General features: G+C 38.2%; 1 protein-coding gene across 1 annotated transcript in view; it reads left to right on the top strand.

Moving 5' to 3' along the window:
- Usp5 (ubiquitin specific protease 5) overlaps window positions 1-17,500 on the top strand; it is a 42,609-nt gene that overhangs the window by 2,217 nt on the left and 22,892 nt on the right. Inside the window, exons 2-9 of the mRNA XM_070132001.1 lie at window positions 11,560-11,685; window positions 12,579-12,758; window positions 13,921-14,067; window positions 14,228-14,375; window positions 14,675-14,787; window positions 14,926-15,073; window positions 15,449-15,635; window positions 15,815-16,040. Of these exons, the coding sequence (XP_069988102.1) occupies window positions 11,560-11,685; window positions 12,579-12,758; window positions 13,921-14,067; window positions 14,228-14,375; window positions 14,675-14,787; window positions 14,926-15,073; window positions 15,449-15,635; window positions 15,815-16,040 (1,275 nt within the window). The remainder of the gene's footprint in view (window positions 1-11,559; window positions 11,686-12,578; window positions 12,759-13,920; window positions 14,068-14,227; window positions 14,376-14,674; window positions 14,788-14,925; window positions 15,074-15,448; window positions 15,636-15,814; window positions 16,041-17,500) is intronic.

Here is a 17,500-nt window from a genome sequence, read left to right as displayed (position 1 = left end):
TTGGTAGGGGGTCCATACAGCGATCCTACTGGTAGTTTGTGCGTTTAAGATGTGGTTCTCTTGCTTGTTTGTTCGTGTGATACTATGTCGAGTCGTCTGTGGCTGAATATTCTCTCAGGTTTTCACATTTTCTACTTTCTTTGTCATCTGAAGGACAATCCTTGGCTCGGATTTTCAATTTCCCACATTCTTTTGCTTTTTAAAATGTATGGTATGAATGAAATCACCCCCCAACCCCTGATTCCCCATGGGAACCCCCAACATTGTTGGTGGGAGTCGGGGACTGCACCGACTAGGAAATTGAAGATCATAGCTTTGTACTCAATGAAAAACTACATTCATTGCTATCAAAATTGATATACAAAAGCAAACCTAAAAGATGAAAAGGTGGCGCGTAGAGTCCCAACACGCCTCCAACGATGATGTCCAGCCCTCCCCACATCACAGTGAGCATCACAGGAACTCAACATAAACTCTTGGCACATGTACCTTGTGACATTATGGCCAATTTCTTAGAAGTACACTGTAGTATAATGTATTTCTGTATTCTAATTTATGTGAAATATTAACGAAATACGCATATATTGAATATCCATTTGTGATTGATTATCATATACGTAACAAAGTTTCATTAGAAATGTATGGTCCATCCATATTTGTGCATCGCTGCCCTCTTGCGGCAAATTTGACAATTCTTTTGTCACAGTTCTTGTTTGTTCCAAAGGAGAAAGTTTGTTTACAGTGCAACTTGTGTTTCCAATTCCCCCCCCCCCTCCAATTTTGTGGTGAAATTGTTATAATATTGGGGATAACACTAAACTCAGTGAAATACCATAACCATGTAGAATTTCGTCAGTTGTTTGTCACTTCCTAACCACATGGGGATGGGGTCTGGGGGCAGAGCCCCTGGTAAGGAAATACATCAATGGGGAGGGGCTCTGGGGGCAGAGCCCCTGGTAGGGAAATACGACTAATCGGGAGGGGGTCCAGGGGCGGTGCTCCTGTTTGGGAGATACAGTAATTGGGAGGGAGTCTGAGGGTGGAGCCCCTGATAGGGAAATATGGCAGTCAAGAGGGGATCAATGGGCAGAGCACCCAGGTTAGGAAGGTTTTGGTTCATATGGTGATCCTCCTGGTAGTCTGTGTATTTAAGATGCGGTTCACTCGCTTGTTTGTTCATGTAATGCTCTGTCTGATCATCCGCGGCCAAATCTTGTCTCGAGTTCTTATATTTTCCATTTTTGTTATCATATGAAATACTCCTCTTGGCTACGAACCTAGATTTTGAGTTTCCTACATTCTTTTGCTTTTTGAAATGCCTGGTATGAACGAAATCAGCCTCCCTCCTCCGCAATCCCCAGATTCCCCACAGGATCCTCAAATATTGTTGGCAGAAGTCGGGGACTCTGTCTCTGATGGGTATGGTCCTGTTGTAAACAATTACCTACTTTGGTATACAATCACAGGATAAGAAGGCAATTTTGCAGTTTCACAGAAACAACTAGTCTTTCAATTATTATTTCTCCTTTCAGTTATCAGCACTGTAATATGTGTGAATCTATTGTTATTTTCCATCACAAATGATAAAATGAAAACTATTTGTAATGTATATGAAGTGACCTTTATGAAATCCCATAAAAGCTTCTTAGCATCCTAGACCCCATCCAATGCTCTGCCTCCTCAAGGGGGTGCTAGTATTTATACTAGGGATGCTTCTACAGCACACACCAAGTCCTGAAGGTTTTGCACCCTTCTGGCCCCAGTTACAGAGTTGACCTGTTCCCTGGTCTCCTCTATCTCCTCTGATGTTAGGGATGTACCTTGGGTGATGTACAAACCTGGCCACCTAGCATCTATGGCAAAGATTTGTTCCCACAGGGGTTTACCATGCGTGGGGACCTGTGTTGCTGGGAGAAGGGATTCCTGGGGTCTGAGTGAAGCTGCATGCTGCTCCCTGTGGCTAACAATATGTTCCGCCTTCCCAAGAAGAAGCTGTAAGGGAGATCTCTGTTACTACCCAGCAGAAGTGTTTTCACAGTGAGGACTCCCTGGAGGAAAGTTCTCCAAATAAAACCCAACCTCCTCAGTGCTCTACCAAGTTAGTAGAGGCTAAAGAAATGACAGATGCTTCTACCACATCCCAATAAATTTGAAAATCTAAAACTAAGGTTGCAGATAGAATTCGGACAAAACCTATGCCTTACCCCCCTCAACATCAAGTTTCAAGAAGGATAATGAGCACTTCTGGGAGGAATGATGAAACTTGTTGGATCATTGCTCCTGACACTAGTATGCCTGGAACGTCTACAAAAATTGAGGTAAAAATCCCAATAACAAGCCTCCAAGACACAAAAAGAGCAGTAGGTGCTGTGAATACCCTTTCTAAGGGAGTTCAAGATTGTCATATAAAATAATAACCTTCTCAATCCTGCAATGAAATTGTCTTGGGTTACATGCCTCTGTGCAGTATTGCTGCTCATTTCTCCCTTGCATGTATTTGCCTTTAACCCATTAGCGACGGATGTCCCATATATGAGACACCTGAAAAAATAAACTTTGCCGGGCGTTCCGCCAGTGTGACGCTGTATCGGGGCTCGTGCTCCGATGCAGCTGGCGGGCGGACAGACTCTGGGGAAACTCCGCCCGCCGATTTTGTAGCCGCTCGGAATATTGTATGTTTGGCCTCAAAATATACCAACATGAATGGGTTAAGAGACAATGATAGGGGATGCTATACCGCCTGGTCCCCATGGTTATCATGCAGTCTACTCTGCCCCTTTACCAGGAGTCATCATGGTTGCACTGCCATCGTATGGATGCCACCCTCTGTGTGGTGACCACTACCAATACGTGAGGCATTTTACTCTCATCCTTAGTAGAGGATAAGGAGTTAGGAATTCTAAATTCTGATGAAATGACATAATTCTACATCCTAACTGGTAATTATACAGCCTTTGATGTCTCCTTTGGTTCTCCCAATGCTATTTTAGACTTTAATTGGAGGGTAAAACCAGTTTTGTTTGGAAGTGACCACTTCCCTTTTATTATAACATATGAGAAAAGTGCACCACAAACCCGCCTTCCTCGGTGGTGCCTAGAAAATATCCCAAATATGTTCGGCCATTTTCCCAGACGTCCTGTACTCTGGTGGTACCCTGAGTGTTTATCAGCTGTGGAGGCCAAACGAGTTGCCCTTTCCCGCCTTCCCAGAAATCGGGGAAATCTTTGCTCAATGGAAGAATTCTGAAAGGCTAGGGCTCGTGCATGGTGACTCTTGAAGGAGACCAGGCGTGTGTCATGGAAGATGTTTGCTTCAACCATTACCTCAAAGGCTCCTTTAGCCCTAGTTTGGATCAGAGTAAGGAAAATATTAGGGAAATTTTCTGTTCTTCTCTCTCCTATTATATCACATAATGGTGTTATGGTGACTAATCCTGCAGGAGTTTCAAAACAAGACCCAACTGCACCTTTTGAAAACTACCGTTGTTACTCAGATTCTTGTATAAATTTTACGTCTCCGGGGGTGAAGCTTATGATGTCCTTTTCTCTATATATGAGCTTCAAATGGCAGTAAAGCAATGGCATGACTCATCACCAGGGCATGATTGTATACCTTATGCCTTCTTACACCACTTGTCCCAGCAAACACTCATTTTTATTATCATTGTATAATATGATTTGGCATTCAAGTGAATTTCCTGCCTCATGGGGTGTAGCGATGGTTATATCCATCCCAAAGCCTGGTAAAGATCCCTTGCACTCTACAAATTATCGTCCCATCTCTCTGACATCCTAAATTTGTAAGACATTAGAAAAAATGGTAAACATTCACCTTATGTGGTACATAGAAAAAGGCAATTACCTAACTCAAGTACAGTATGGCTTAAGAAAGATGGGTTCGATCACAGATGCCCTACTATCTCTAGAATCTTCCATCTGTGCAGCCTTTGCTTCTAACCAACACCATGTCATAGCCTACTTTGATCTTGAGAAGGCCTATGACACTACTTGGCATCATGGGGTTTTACTTGATTCATATGAGTTTGGCATATGTGGTAATCTACCTAATGAATAAAATTTTACAGGTACGCATTGGAAATGTGTGGTGTGAAGCTTATCAGCTTGAAAAGGGTGTGCCTAAAGGAAGTATCCTAAGTGTCACACTTGCTGTGGCAATCAATACTGTTATTGGCATTCTTCCTGATGGGGTCTGTAGATCTCTGTTGATGACCTTTCAATATCTTTTTCTGTGTCAAGAATGCAATTAATAGAACGAGAACTGCAGCTGACACTGGATAGGATTTCCCATTAGGCTTTTAATTCTTTGCTGCAAAGACTTGCAGTACATTTGTGTCATATTCCAGGTGTTCACCCTGATCCTGACTTGTACCTCCATGGTTGTAGAATTTCATGTGTGGAAGAAACTCAATTCCTTGGTGTCATTTTTGATAACCATCTAATGTGGGTACCACATTTCAGGTACATTAACCCATTTACGACGGGTGTCCCATATATGAGACCCCCGGAAAAATTAACATTGCCTGGCGTCCCGACGGTAGGAGGTTGGATCAGAGCTTGTGCTCCGAATGTCGCGGACCTCAGCTGGCGCGAAGCCAGATTCCTGGCCAGCCATCTGAAAACTATTATTTTCGGCTCCAAAATATACGGGCGTTAGTGGGTTAAGGCAGTTTGCCTGAAAACTATGTCATTTTTGAGAATGCTTGCCCATACCTCCGGGGGTGCTGACCACAAGACCCTCCTTCTCTTACATAAATACCTAATTCTTCATAAACTGGAATGTGGATGTGAGGTTTACTCTTTTGCTACAGAAGTCCATATATGTATTCTAGACCCTTTTCACCATACCGGTGTTCACCTGGTCACTAGAGCATTCCAGTCATCCCCAATCCCTAATGTGCTTTTACATGCTGGTTTAGTGACTCTAGAAGTGCCATATCAGCATTGGAGTCTTTTAGCCCTTATACACATCCATTCATTATATCAATAATGGAGTGGCTGTATCTACTTGAAAGTTGGGGACATTAAGTAGGGTTCTGTTAGGTTCCAGCCCATGTTGGGCTGGAACCCAACTTGGCAGGATATAAACACAGACAAACTTGCTAAAGTGGCAGGGGCCTGAGGTGCTCCCCCCTCCCCACTACATTTTAAAGACTTACATCCCCCTATTTGCCTGACAGTTTGGACTGAATAGCAATGGAGATGGGAGGCTCTTGCTGCCAACACAAAGTTAGGAGAAATAGCAATCCCTCCTTGGAGTTATGCTATAATCAAGAGTTGGAGGTAGGATGGTACCTTCCACCTCTCTTTGATCCTGGGAGAAAGATGCCTAACATCTGGATGTGAGGTCCTAGTTTTTATGAAGGAGGCTGGTCTTCTTACTAAGATATAAATAAGTAAATAATTCCACTATTTTGATTAAAATTTTTATTTTTCCTTGATTTACATTTGTAATTTATAATTTGGTGCCATATGCCCATGATGTTGCGGCACCAGGTGGGCTTTTGGCTTATCAATCAATCAATCAGGGGCTCTGCTCCCTCCCAACCTCCACTGATCGCTCGGCCTTAGGCTAGGATAGATCTAACACATGGATTTTTTTTTTTTTTTTTTTAATTTGTATTGTTCTGGAAAAAATTGATCCCCATTATGTACCAAAGAAGAGGGGGGGGGGGAAGGTAATTTTTTTCTACTTTTTGTGGGGAATTCCTCTTCCTATGGGGTGCGAGGTCAAAATTATATATGAGACAAAGCGCAATTCTATGTTCTATATTATGCAACAAGAATCAGTGACTTATCTTCAACCAATTTTTTTTTCTTCATGATGAAATGAGTAGGGAAAGGTGGTCATTTCCTGGGACAGTCCCCTTAATCTCTACATGGCATTTGTCTCGACCTATTTTATTCTACTTCTTTTGCTATTTTTTGCCAATTAGTAAGTGTAGTTTTTCTCTTTGATTTTTATAGTGCCATTACATACATTTTCATGTAAATGTATACCAAACTTTGATATTAAAAATTATGAATGTAACACCGTAGATGAATGTGTTTTATTTTTGGTCGATCTGTCCATTACAGGCAATATTTAGCTTGTACTATATGGTTACTGGAAAACTATACCGAATGTAATAACATTATTGTAAAGAAGGGAAAACACTACACTCTGTGCAGGCAAAGAAAAGAATCGGAAATTAAGAGAGCTGTGACTAATGTCACACTGAATAAATCCTTAGTGATTGGGTGCAGGGTTTGGGAGTGTATCTCCCAGTAGGGAAATATGATAATCAAATGGGGGTCTTGGTTGGGAAGGTTTTGGTTCATATGGAGATGTTTGTAGATTCCCAGGAGTGGCTGGAGTAATAGGGGCTTAGTCTCAGATGGGTGCGGTCACTTCTTAATAGTTACCAAACTTTTGTTAATATGAGATGCGATGGAAAACAATAGATTCAAGTATTTTACATTAAGAATAGTTGAAACAAGGAATAATGATAGCAAGGTTAGATGGCAGGGAGTTTTTATACCTAGTAGTGTTATTTTATATGTAGACTAGTTTACAGCCATGATCTTAAAGTTCCCTCATATTAAGATGAGATGACAGATGTAAAAGATGATAATCTCCCATCTATCTGTGCATGGCTTAACCCTTGGTTTTGTGTCAGCCATGTGCTGACAGCTACCCCTTCAAACTCTGATATTCACAATTCTATTTTGTAATACTTGTTCTATAATAGGAAAATAGATAACTTTTTTTTATGAATATACAAATAAACTATATGCTGGCACAGACCACTGGATATTAACCCATTAGATCTGGAAGCTTCATTATAATAAAGTGGCCCAAAATATGGGAATTAGGCTTTTGTGAGTGAGTGGCCACTCTGACAGGTGTGCTGCATGTTGGCTGAGCACATGTAAACACTTGTGTTTGATGACAAGATTCCATGCCTCCCCTTTGTAATATGTTTTGCAATTTTTTTTTTCTCTCTCTCTTTTTTTTTCCAAAATTATATTTGCCACTTGATTTGTTTTGCTCAAATGGTAATAGACTGTTTTCCTTGCACAGACTCCACATCATCTCTAGGTATCCATAACTGGTAAGAATAATAAGAATAAGTAACATTTTGTTATTTGTGTCCTTTTCGTAAAATTAAATTTTCTGTAGTACAACCTGCGCCACTGGCCAGGAATAGGATCCTGAGCATGGAAATAATGTCCTCCCTGGAGTTGGTGCTCCACCAGCCATTGTTCGCAGACATTACATTCCACACTGGTTTATTGATGGGAATAATGCAAAAGCCCTTTCCCAAACATCAAAGGAGTCTTAATCACCCTCTAAGAGCCTTCTGCACTTTTGCTATTTGTTTGTAGTGTTTTTCTGGTCTACATTGATTATGAGTAATTGGTGAAAGATATGATATTTTGACCAATAGATTTTTCCTTTGTATAAATGTTATTTTCTGTTTTTTTGAGTATTGTATTATATATGATTTTTTTTTTTTTTTTAAGTTTTTATTTCTTTATAAACTTTTAAGGAGATTCACTTTAATAGTTCAGAATAAAATCACTTGACTGATCATGATGATAGTGTTATCAATGAATTTATTCTCTACCCATAAATGTGAGAAATTTGCCATGGAACTCCCCTAAATCCCAATTTCTTAGTCCCAGGGAGGGCCAAGAACGAGAGGTACCTGGGAAATGAAAGGTTCCAGGAAAATTGCAAAGATATGAATATTATAGAGAGAAACATTTCTACAATAATAATATGTGTAGATCACTCACTATATTGTGAAATACAGGGGTGTGTGTGCCCCCTGCAACTCCTCTCACAAGGGACTGCCACCCTCCAATTCCCATAGTAGAAGACAATATATTGACCAATTCTCTTTATATTATTCATATTTTGCCTCACAATTTCCATAGTGGTACTATTCATGCCCTCCTTTGTTATAGGAGCCAAAATTGTTGGTATTAGGGGTATTTCCGTGGTATAATTTCTATATATCTGAGAGTAGAGAGACAGAGACGAATCCATTGATATCAAAATCATTGTGATCAATTATGCGAAGATATTCTGAATGTCTACAATCTCACTTTGCCTCTGTTGAGAATGTAAAATTTTGATGCTGTTTATCCCCTTGAACACTTTTGGGCTTCATGAATAATCCTCTAGAATTGCAAACTTATCCATCAGTTATTTATGATGGTTTACCCTTATTCAAATTATCCCCTAAAATTGTTTTGTTTGTGTCACCTTGAGAAAATACTTGTTGTATTACTCTGACTAAAAGTTTTGAAAAATATTTGGTTATGATTATTTAGTTTACATAATTTTGTATATATTTAGGTCATGTGTTAGTAATTTTCAAATATATATGACATAGATAATCAAAATAAACTGAAACTAAACTGATTGAAATATTTTTTGTGGTATATGTGAACCCCTTACTTGACTTACTCCTCACATCTTTCAGGGTCACTATCATACTTCCAAAGAGACTGATGTTGAACCCTATCATGACAGGATGTGAATTTTTATGTAATAATATTATACAGTATTCTAGACTTTGTGGCTAGGCCTAAGCTGTTTACAGCTGATCCACCCATTGGTAGTCATGATGCACATACATGTCATAGGCCATTATGTCATGACAGCTGTAGCTGTACCCGTCTCTGAAGTGCTAACACTGTTACAGTTTTCCATGGATATGTATTATATTCACAGTATTATCAGTGATATCCATCAAAATAAAGTAAAAATGAAATACATGTAAATGTCGTCAAGGGGCCGGATGCTCACAAGAGCTCACAAGTTAAGGCATGCTGGAGGCCTTAATCCTCCTGTTGCAATCTAAGTTACGGCCCGTATCTGGTACTTAGCTTTGTATGCACAAACGTTTTTTAAGGCACCCTATCCCTGCCTTAAATCCCGCAGTGCTGTAAATTACTAAAGGCGTCAGATCTTCGGTGGCCAATTGCAGCTTCCTTTTCAGGCGGGTCTTTGGGAATCTTGACCAATCACAAGCTGTAAATGCCAATCAGCTGTTTTTGTAAACACAACACTTTGTGCAGTGCGTGGCATGATAAAACTTTTTAATTGATATGTTCTAGAATAAGTAACATAGAAGAAATGTGTAAGATTCCTAATAAAAAGCAGTTAACAGTAATGTAAATACTGACAATAACAATCATTGTATACGGAGCCCTGTATACAACCCGGAAATTTGTTAATATCCTATGCTTGCTAGTACTCTCATTATCCCCAAATTAACTGATATGTATCATGCCCTCCCCAGCTATTGGGACCGATATTGTAGTTATATATTGTTTGAGAAGGAAATGAGTGTTAGATTCGTTTGAAACACGAGGAAAGCTATTAGAAAATTATTCTATTCACCCAAAAACGGTTGCATTTCCAAATTTACCTTAAAATTATTAAAACTATTATATCCGAGGTGGAGCCCGCAGTGTTTACAGATGCAACACCAAACCTAACCTATCGGGAAAAGCAAATCACAGTTATATTGGAATATAACACTTATTGCCTTATTTAATAGTCAATTGATTTATGTACACCTAATGACACTATAAGTGAGTAAAATACAAATTGTAATGTTGTATTAATTGTTCTATTGCCTTGCTAAGGCTGCTCTCCCCCTGCCTTAAGGGGGCCGTTGCCATAGATTTTTGACATATGTATAAAAATACTCAAAAAAAAAAAAAAAATCTTTTGTAATCTAGTAGGCTTTGGCAACCCACTGATGCAATATTTATGCTAAATACGTAAAAATAAAGGAGTTATGACTAAATATCCATCAAAATAAGATTAAAAGTATTGTATTTTTTAAACATTTTCTTATTTTATATCTTATATTTTCATTAAATTAAATATTCTGGTACATTTTCAAGCCAAAAGTAATGGTTTCCGGATGGCTTCAAAATCCGTATGCGGGCCAGTCCAGGAACCTGCCCGTGCACCACCTGCCATGGGTGACAAAATCAGAGCACAAGCTCTGGTCTAGCGTTTCACCGGCCTGACGCCCAGTAATGTTTATTTTTCCGGGCGTCTCATATGTGAGACACCTGGCGCTAGTGGGGTAAAAGGCAGTTTTAATACTGAAAGAATAAAGAGTAGGATAAAATGCATTTCACAATACTTAAAGATTGTGAAATGCATTTATCCTACTCTTTATTTTTTATGTACAGGAAGGCTGTCAGACTCATTGCCTTTTGAGCCAAATACGGCCCTGAGGATAGTCATAAATGGTCAGCAGGTTGATAAGTAGAATTTTTAGCCTAGGAAAGATCATCGTGAAGAGAACTAGCATATGATAGACATAAAATATTCATGAATAACCTTTATTTCATAATAATAGTAATTTCAGCAAGGTTGGTCACCTTAAGTATTATTATTTGACCACTGTGTTTGCTTTAAAATTATTTATCAGTTTTTAACCATCTGGTCCTGGGTACATATACTGTCTCCTGTAGTTTTGTTATGTCAGTTTTGTTTACACAGATGACTATACAAGCATTTAGTTACTGAGTCGATTACTATCTTACCTCATTCCTTTAACCTCTTGGATATGGGTACTTCAGTGCAAGCACATGACCCAAAATCCAGGCATTAGGCTTACTTGGATGGCCGCTCTGATAGGTGTGTGGCTTGTAGGCCAGGTGCACACAAACACTCATGTGTGGTGGCACATGTTGCAATGTTATTTTCTCATTTTTGCTTCTTTTTTCCCATTTTCCAATGTCTACATTTGTCATTTGATATGCTATAAATATAAATGGCAATAGACTTTTTCCTTGCCTAGACTCCATATCATCTCTCTAGTCCATAATAAAAACAAAAAGTCATATTTTGTTATTTGTGTAACTTTTAATTTTTTTGTGTGATATTCAGTATTCTGTAAGACAGCCTGTGCTGCCAGTCACAACAAGTAGGAATAGGATCCTAAGCATGGAAATAGCATCCTCCCTGGAGCCGATGCTCTTACAGTCATTGTTCACCAACAATACATTCCAGTTTATTGATTGAATTAATGCAATACCCCTCCTAAATCCCCACTGAATCTAATCACCATCCAAGAGCTCTGTGCACTTGTGATGAGTCATTCCTTCTGTCACTCTTGCCCTCAGCCAATTTTTCCCATGACTGCATGATCAAGTCACTGGTAACTCAAGCCAAATTTTTCATGACTTGATGGTCAAGTCATCTGCATCACTTTTTTTTTCTAAGATTATCATTCTAGTTATCAGTGTAGTTGTTATTGTTAGTAAAGCTTTTCTTCCCCAAAATTCAAAGAATATGGTAAAAAGATGATATCAAGTAGGCCTAGGAACTACTCTTTGATAACTAATTACTTGTAGAGCCATTTGTGTGTAAACAAAATTAATAGACTAAAATCACAGTGAACAGGACTTTCCATGGGGTTACTTTAAATATTATTTAAAAAGTTATCTGTGAATGCATTCAGTAGCAGTAGTTACAGGTGTATATGATTATCTATAATTTTTTCTGTTTTTTCATTGCAGGAGAGTGAGACAGGGCTTTACATTTGCCTGAACAGTTTCTTTGGATGGAGCAAGGAATATGTTGCCAAGTACTCAGAACGCTCTGGAAATTGTGTATTCTTACACATTAAGAGAATCAAAAGAGAGGTAAGTTGACTCTTAATGTTCAGGAAAACACTGCCAATAATGGTGCTAGGTTATTATGCTTGAAGTGTTTTGAGAAATATTGCTAAGTAAAGGCATGGTCATATGAGCACTTTATCAGCAACCTATTTGTGATATGATCCACCATTCGATGTTACTCTGTGGATTCTTTCCCCACTTGCTGGTCACATTGGGTGATTTCAGCAAAAGACATCTGCTGTAGAAATGGAGGCTCAACAATTTCTAAAGCAAAGTATGAGAGTTTGTTCATGGGTGCAGAGAAGAAATAGTAAATGTGCGTATCATAATCTGCCACAAGAACTTTGTTAAGAGGATGAATATAGGCAAGCTCCTTTGAATAACTTGGAAGAGGCATGTATTTAAATAATGAGGACGTCATGGATACTTTCAAATGGATGTCGGTGTAAAGATAACAAACACTTGAGAAATATAAGGATATAAAAGGCAACATCAATTTAAAAGTCATATTAATTGAAAAATATAGTATTATTATTTGTATAGTTGCATATTCTTTTATTAGAAGACTACAGACACTCTTGCCTTGACCACTTTGCCGATTCTGCATGATACCTATTGTCCACTTCTACTTTTGACCAAATATTAGGTTATGCAAACTTGAAAGATAAGGGAAGTGGAAAAGTTGAAGTTGCCTCCAACTTATCAACTTAACAGGGAAAAAAATGTTTGTGACCATTCGTTAATATAACTTATTCACAGTATAAGTTATTACTGCTTATTATGATTACAAATGCATACCTACTTCAGGGGTCTTTGATTAAGAATTAATTTGTGTTTATATTAATTCATTATATCTATCTGTAATAATGAAAGATTTGCTGATTGCCATTTAAAGGATTTTCTTTTTTCACTTCCAGCTTCCTCCAGAGAAAGAACCAGAGCCTGACAAAAAAATTGCCCGTTTGGCAATTGGCGTCGAAGGTGGTTTCAACCCTGATGCAAACAAGAAGAAATTTGAATACGAAGACACTAACTCTGTCGTGATTCTTCCAGCCTTTGATGTCATACCCCTGCCAAATCCTGATCTCCCAGAGCTTGTAAGTCATACGCATGCTTTCCTTTCTTGCGGTACCATGTTCTTACATATGTGTGAATTGAGTATAAAGGAAATAAAAGGTTTTAGTCATATTACTGAGTTGATTGATATTTGTAGGAACCTAAAGGAATTGGATGAAGATGTAAAAAAAAATGAGGGCAAATGTGCTGTTTTGTTAAATGTCTATAAGAATTAAATATATCCACCTACCTTTTCTTGTGGTCATAGATAGCATTTATGTTTGTATTCTTAAAGGACTTCATAAATTGACTTCATACCACATTAGTATGCTTAGATCTAGTTGTGATTCCACAATTCTGCAATAACACAACTGTAGAACAAAATGTAACTTGCTAAAAGGTGATTCACATTAGTTTCAAATAGAAGTGAATTCTTTTCATTTTATGCAAACTACACTGTTTTAATGGTAAACAGAGATAATTATGCCATATGGCAGCTCATGTATTTATGGCAACGATAATATCACTTATGGGATAGCCAATGGTTAGAATAGAATGAGAAATGAAATAGCAAATAAATATGAATATTTTAGGTCTTAACTACTCCTCCTAGAATGACATGTTTTTGACACTATTGTATAGTAATACTCAAAATGTATTATAAATTTGGAAAGGGAAAGGGCACTGAAGTACTCTCATGCACAACAAACAGAATATTAAACAAACAGAATATTAAATTAAACTTTGATTTTTCAAATTTCAGTGATGGCACTGTCCCATCTTAGGAAAGTAAGTAAAATAAAAAAAGAGAAGAGCTAAACTCAAAAGATGTGCATTTTTATCCCGCAAACAGCATTTTGCGACTTCTTGGGGCGGACCTGTAAGAGACTATTGTAAGGAATCTTTATGAAGATATATGCATTTTCAGCAGTATAGGGAGCAATTTAGCAGTTCAGAGCTACCAAAATTGACCATTCTTGTGTGTCAAGCTTTCCAATACCGTGTGGAACTGGAAATTTGTAACACAAGAAATTTTGGTTAAGCATACCAAAGAAAGTATTATCCTCATGCAGAGTGTGCTGAAAATACAAATGACTAATGTTGCTTTGTTTAAGCATATGGCCAGTAGGCAGGAAGTTGCAAGGTTAGATTATTTATCAGTTTGAATTTCACTCTTCATTCACTTTACATTTATTTATTTAGGTACAGCAGAGCATTAATGGAGTACTGAAAGCAGAGTCCGCCTTGCATTTGGCAGAAGTAGAGGCTGCCGCAGGTGCTTGGGATGGTGAGATACGACAAGTCACTAAACATGCTGATAGCCTACAACAGCTTGATAATGGAGTTAAGGTATAGAAGACCTAAGTGTATTATATGCTGCAAAAAATATTGATTCATCTTTATTGATTATTATCACTGTATTTTACTTTTATGCATTATATGAAAGACAGAATATTTGTCATGGAATTTCTTAAAAATTAAACTAATCGGAAAGTTATCTTAATTGCAGATTCCACCAAATGGTTGGAAATGTGAAGAATGTGACAAGACTGATAACTTGTGGCTGAATCTTACGGATGGTAAGATTCTCTGCGGCAGACGGCAGCTAGATGGATCAGGAGGAAACAACCATGCTGTGGAGTATTACCAGAAAACAAGTAAGAAAGGAAAAGAATATTGGATTTTTCTTTAGATTTTTCATTCCTGTTGTTCCATAGTTAAAAAAGTGAGTTTTCTTTGTTCTCTTTTCCTCTCTTTAATTTAGTGTTTATGTTATTAGCTAGAAGTCCATGTTAGACATTTTCTGACAGTTAGTTAGCAAAAGGTGTTGAGCTCTTCCAAATAGATATAATCAAACACCTGATGGACTGGGCATTATTGTATTTATCATCTTTATCGTCATTATTTAGTAATGAATATTTATATTCAGAAATATATTCTTTATTTTTCTTTCCAGAGTATCCACTTGCAGTGAAGCTTGGGACCATCACCCAAGATGGCAATGCCGATGTCTACAGTTATGATGAAGACGACATGGTTTTGGATCCTAACCTTGTTAAGCATTTAGCTGTAAGTTCTTATTACTTTTGCTTTTATCCAGTTAACATTTTGTGCATTTATTTTTGTGTTTTTTTTTTCTGTTGACTTGATTCTTTTTCCCACTAGCTATGCTTTTCCTATTTAGCATAAGTGATTTCCACTTTCCAGCACTTTGGCATAAATGTCAAAGTTATGGAGAAGACAGAAAAGACCATGTTGGAGCTAGAGATTGACTACAATCAGCGGGCCTGGGAATGGTCTCGTCTCACGGAGTCTGGGGCAAAACTCCTCCCCAAATTTGGCCCAGGATACACAGGTTTGTTTGATTGTACTTGGCTGTAATTGTCAACCTGTCCATCATCTTAACCCATTTACGATGGGTATCCCATATATGAGACAGCCGGAAAAATAAATATTGCCGGGCGTCCTGCCAGTGTGACGTTGGATCGGAGCTCGTGCTCTGAATACGTTGCGGGTGTAGCTGCCTGGAAAATATTATTTTCCGCTTCAAAATACACCAGCGTTAGTGGGTTAACCATACTGCCTGTATATAACCACTTGGTTCCCAAGGGGTTAAAGATTTTTGTATGGGAGTGATTTAAAAGTGTTATGTCAGTTACTATTGTATGATCTTTTGTTTATTCAGTAATATGGGTAAGTGCCTTGTTATGAATATATACATTGCTTTCAGGAATGAAAAATCTTGGCAACTCATGCTATGTGAATTCAGTTATGCAAGTGCTGTTTACTGTACCAAACTTTATGGAGCGGTATTTTGTGAATGGTCCAAGCATCTTGGAAGGTTACCAGGGAAATAATCCAGCTGACGATTTCAACATTCAGATGTTCAAACTTTCCCATGGTCTTCTGTCTGGAAGGTAAGGAATTGTTTTGGGCCAAAATGAAGAATTTTACCTTCTTTTTTTTTTTAGATGTAGGTTTTTATTGGAATTAACAGTCAGTATTTTCTCTGATTATGTGAGATATTTCATGGATTTTTATGATGAATGAGATATTGTACAGTGCAACGAGAGAACACTGTCTTTGATACCTCCAGGTACTCGGTTGAACCTCCCAACATCAACTTAGAAGAAGCTGTTGATACAGATGACCTGCAGCCAGGCATATCTCCTGTTATGTTTAGAACTTTAGTTGGGAGAGGACATGCAGAATTCTCAACCAAGAAGCAGCAAGATGCAATGGAATTCCTTGAACACATCTTGAAGATGACCTCATGTAACTCAGCAGGAGTCACAGACCCAGGAAACTGCTTTAAATTTGAGGTTGGTTTTAACTTCTTTTAATGAAGTTTCATTAGCTTGGGTAGTTGAATCACTTAGGGCAGTGGCTCCCTAACTTAATGGTATTGTTCTTCCAGGCAGTATTTTGATAGATTTTCAATACCTTCAGCACATTCTTCTTCTTTAGTTATGTAAAGGTAAGATAATTACCCCAAGTTAAATTACCACTTACTTAGTGTTTAGTGTTTTTTAGTGTTTTTTATAAGGATTAACCATTAATATTATTATGGCAGACTAAAACTGTTTTATTTGTACATCTAACCTGTTATTGCCCCTAATTTTTTACATGCCTGTACATGATTCCCAATAGTAAAACTTGAGAATTATATAAATAGAATAATTGATATTGGTTCTCAGGCATGTGATTTACTTGGACATTTTGTTAATATTTTCCCCTGACACTGACCCAATAGGAAACATCCAAGGCAACAACACAAGTAGTTGATGTAGAATAAAGAACAACATGAAAATGCTGAATTTATTGAGAATATAGAATGACAATGTTGAAATCATGTAGAACCTTAAAGATCATCACAGACTGTACTGCTTTGTTGTTGAATATGATAAAGAGATTGCTGGCATGCACCTCGCTTAACCCACTTGTGCCAGGTGTCACACATATGTAACATCTAGAAAAATAAACATTGCCAGCTGTCCCACCGATGTGATGCTAGATCAGAGCTTGTGCCTGGTAGATCGGAGCTTGTACTGCTGGTTCCTGGATTGGGTCGTGTGCTGATTTTGATACCGCCTGGAAATTGGGATTATCGGAGGGGGGGGGGATGATTGTCAAATTTAAATTAAACCCATTTTCACACTCGTTTGGAAATATAGAATTACCCACATGAATATAAATCTCACCAAAGTAAACTTGGCTGTGACAGGATCTCTGAATCCAAGACAGTGTTTTGCAATGTCGGCAGTTTTTACACACGTGTATTTATCCCCTACTGGAGCAAAAATGAAACATTGTATAATGACATTACCTATTGAGATAAGTCAGGGGAAGATGAAAGTGTCTTATGAGTTATCCCCATCACCCCTGTTTTAATCCGAGTTTTAAATAACGCCACATTCCTGTCACCCCTGTTTTAATCCGAGTTTTAAATGACACCACATTCCCATCACCTGGGCCTCAGTCAAATATTTTCCAAAGGGTGAACCCATTTATGTGTGATGTTGGATTGGAGCTCGTGCTCTGAATACGTCATGGGCTGTGGCCGGTGTGCAGGTAGATTTCGGGCCGGCCCCACGTGCACCGATTTTGTAGCCGCCTGGAAAATGTTATTTTCGCCTTCAAAATATACTGGTGTTAGGGGGTTACTTATCTTTCCATAAAAAGACTACTAATATGAAGTATAAATGCAGTGGATGTGACATTACGGCCAACAAGCTATTCAAGTGAATCAAGGCTTCACTACCTCATTTACCCAGCTTTGTTT

Source organism: Penaeus vannamei, chromosome 17, assembly GCF_042767895.1.
Source record: "Penaeus vannamei isolate JL-2024 chromosome 17, ASM4276789v1, whole genome shotgun sequence".
NCBI classification, from domain to species: Eukaryota; Metazoa; Arthropoda; class Malacostraca; order Decapoda; family Penaeidae; genus Penaeus; species Penaeus vannamei.
The sequence above is the reverse complement of the archived record's forward strand: the minus strand, read 5'-3'. Positions and strand labels throughout refer to the sequence as shown.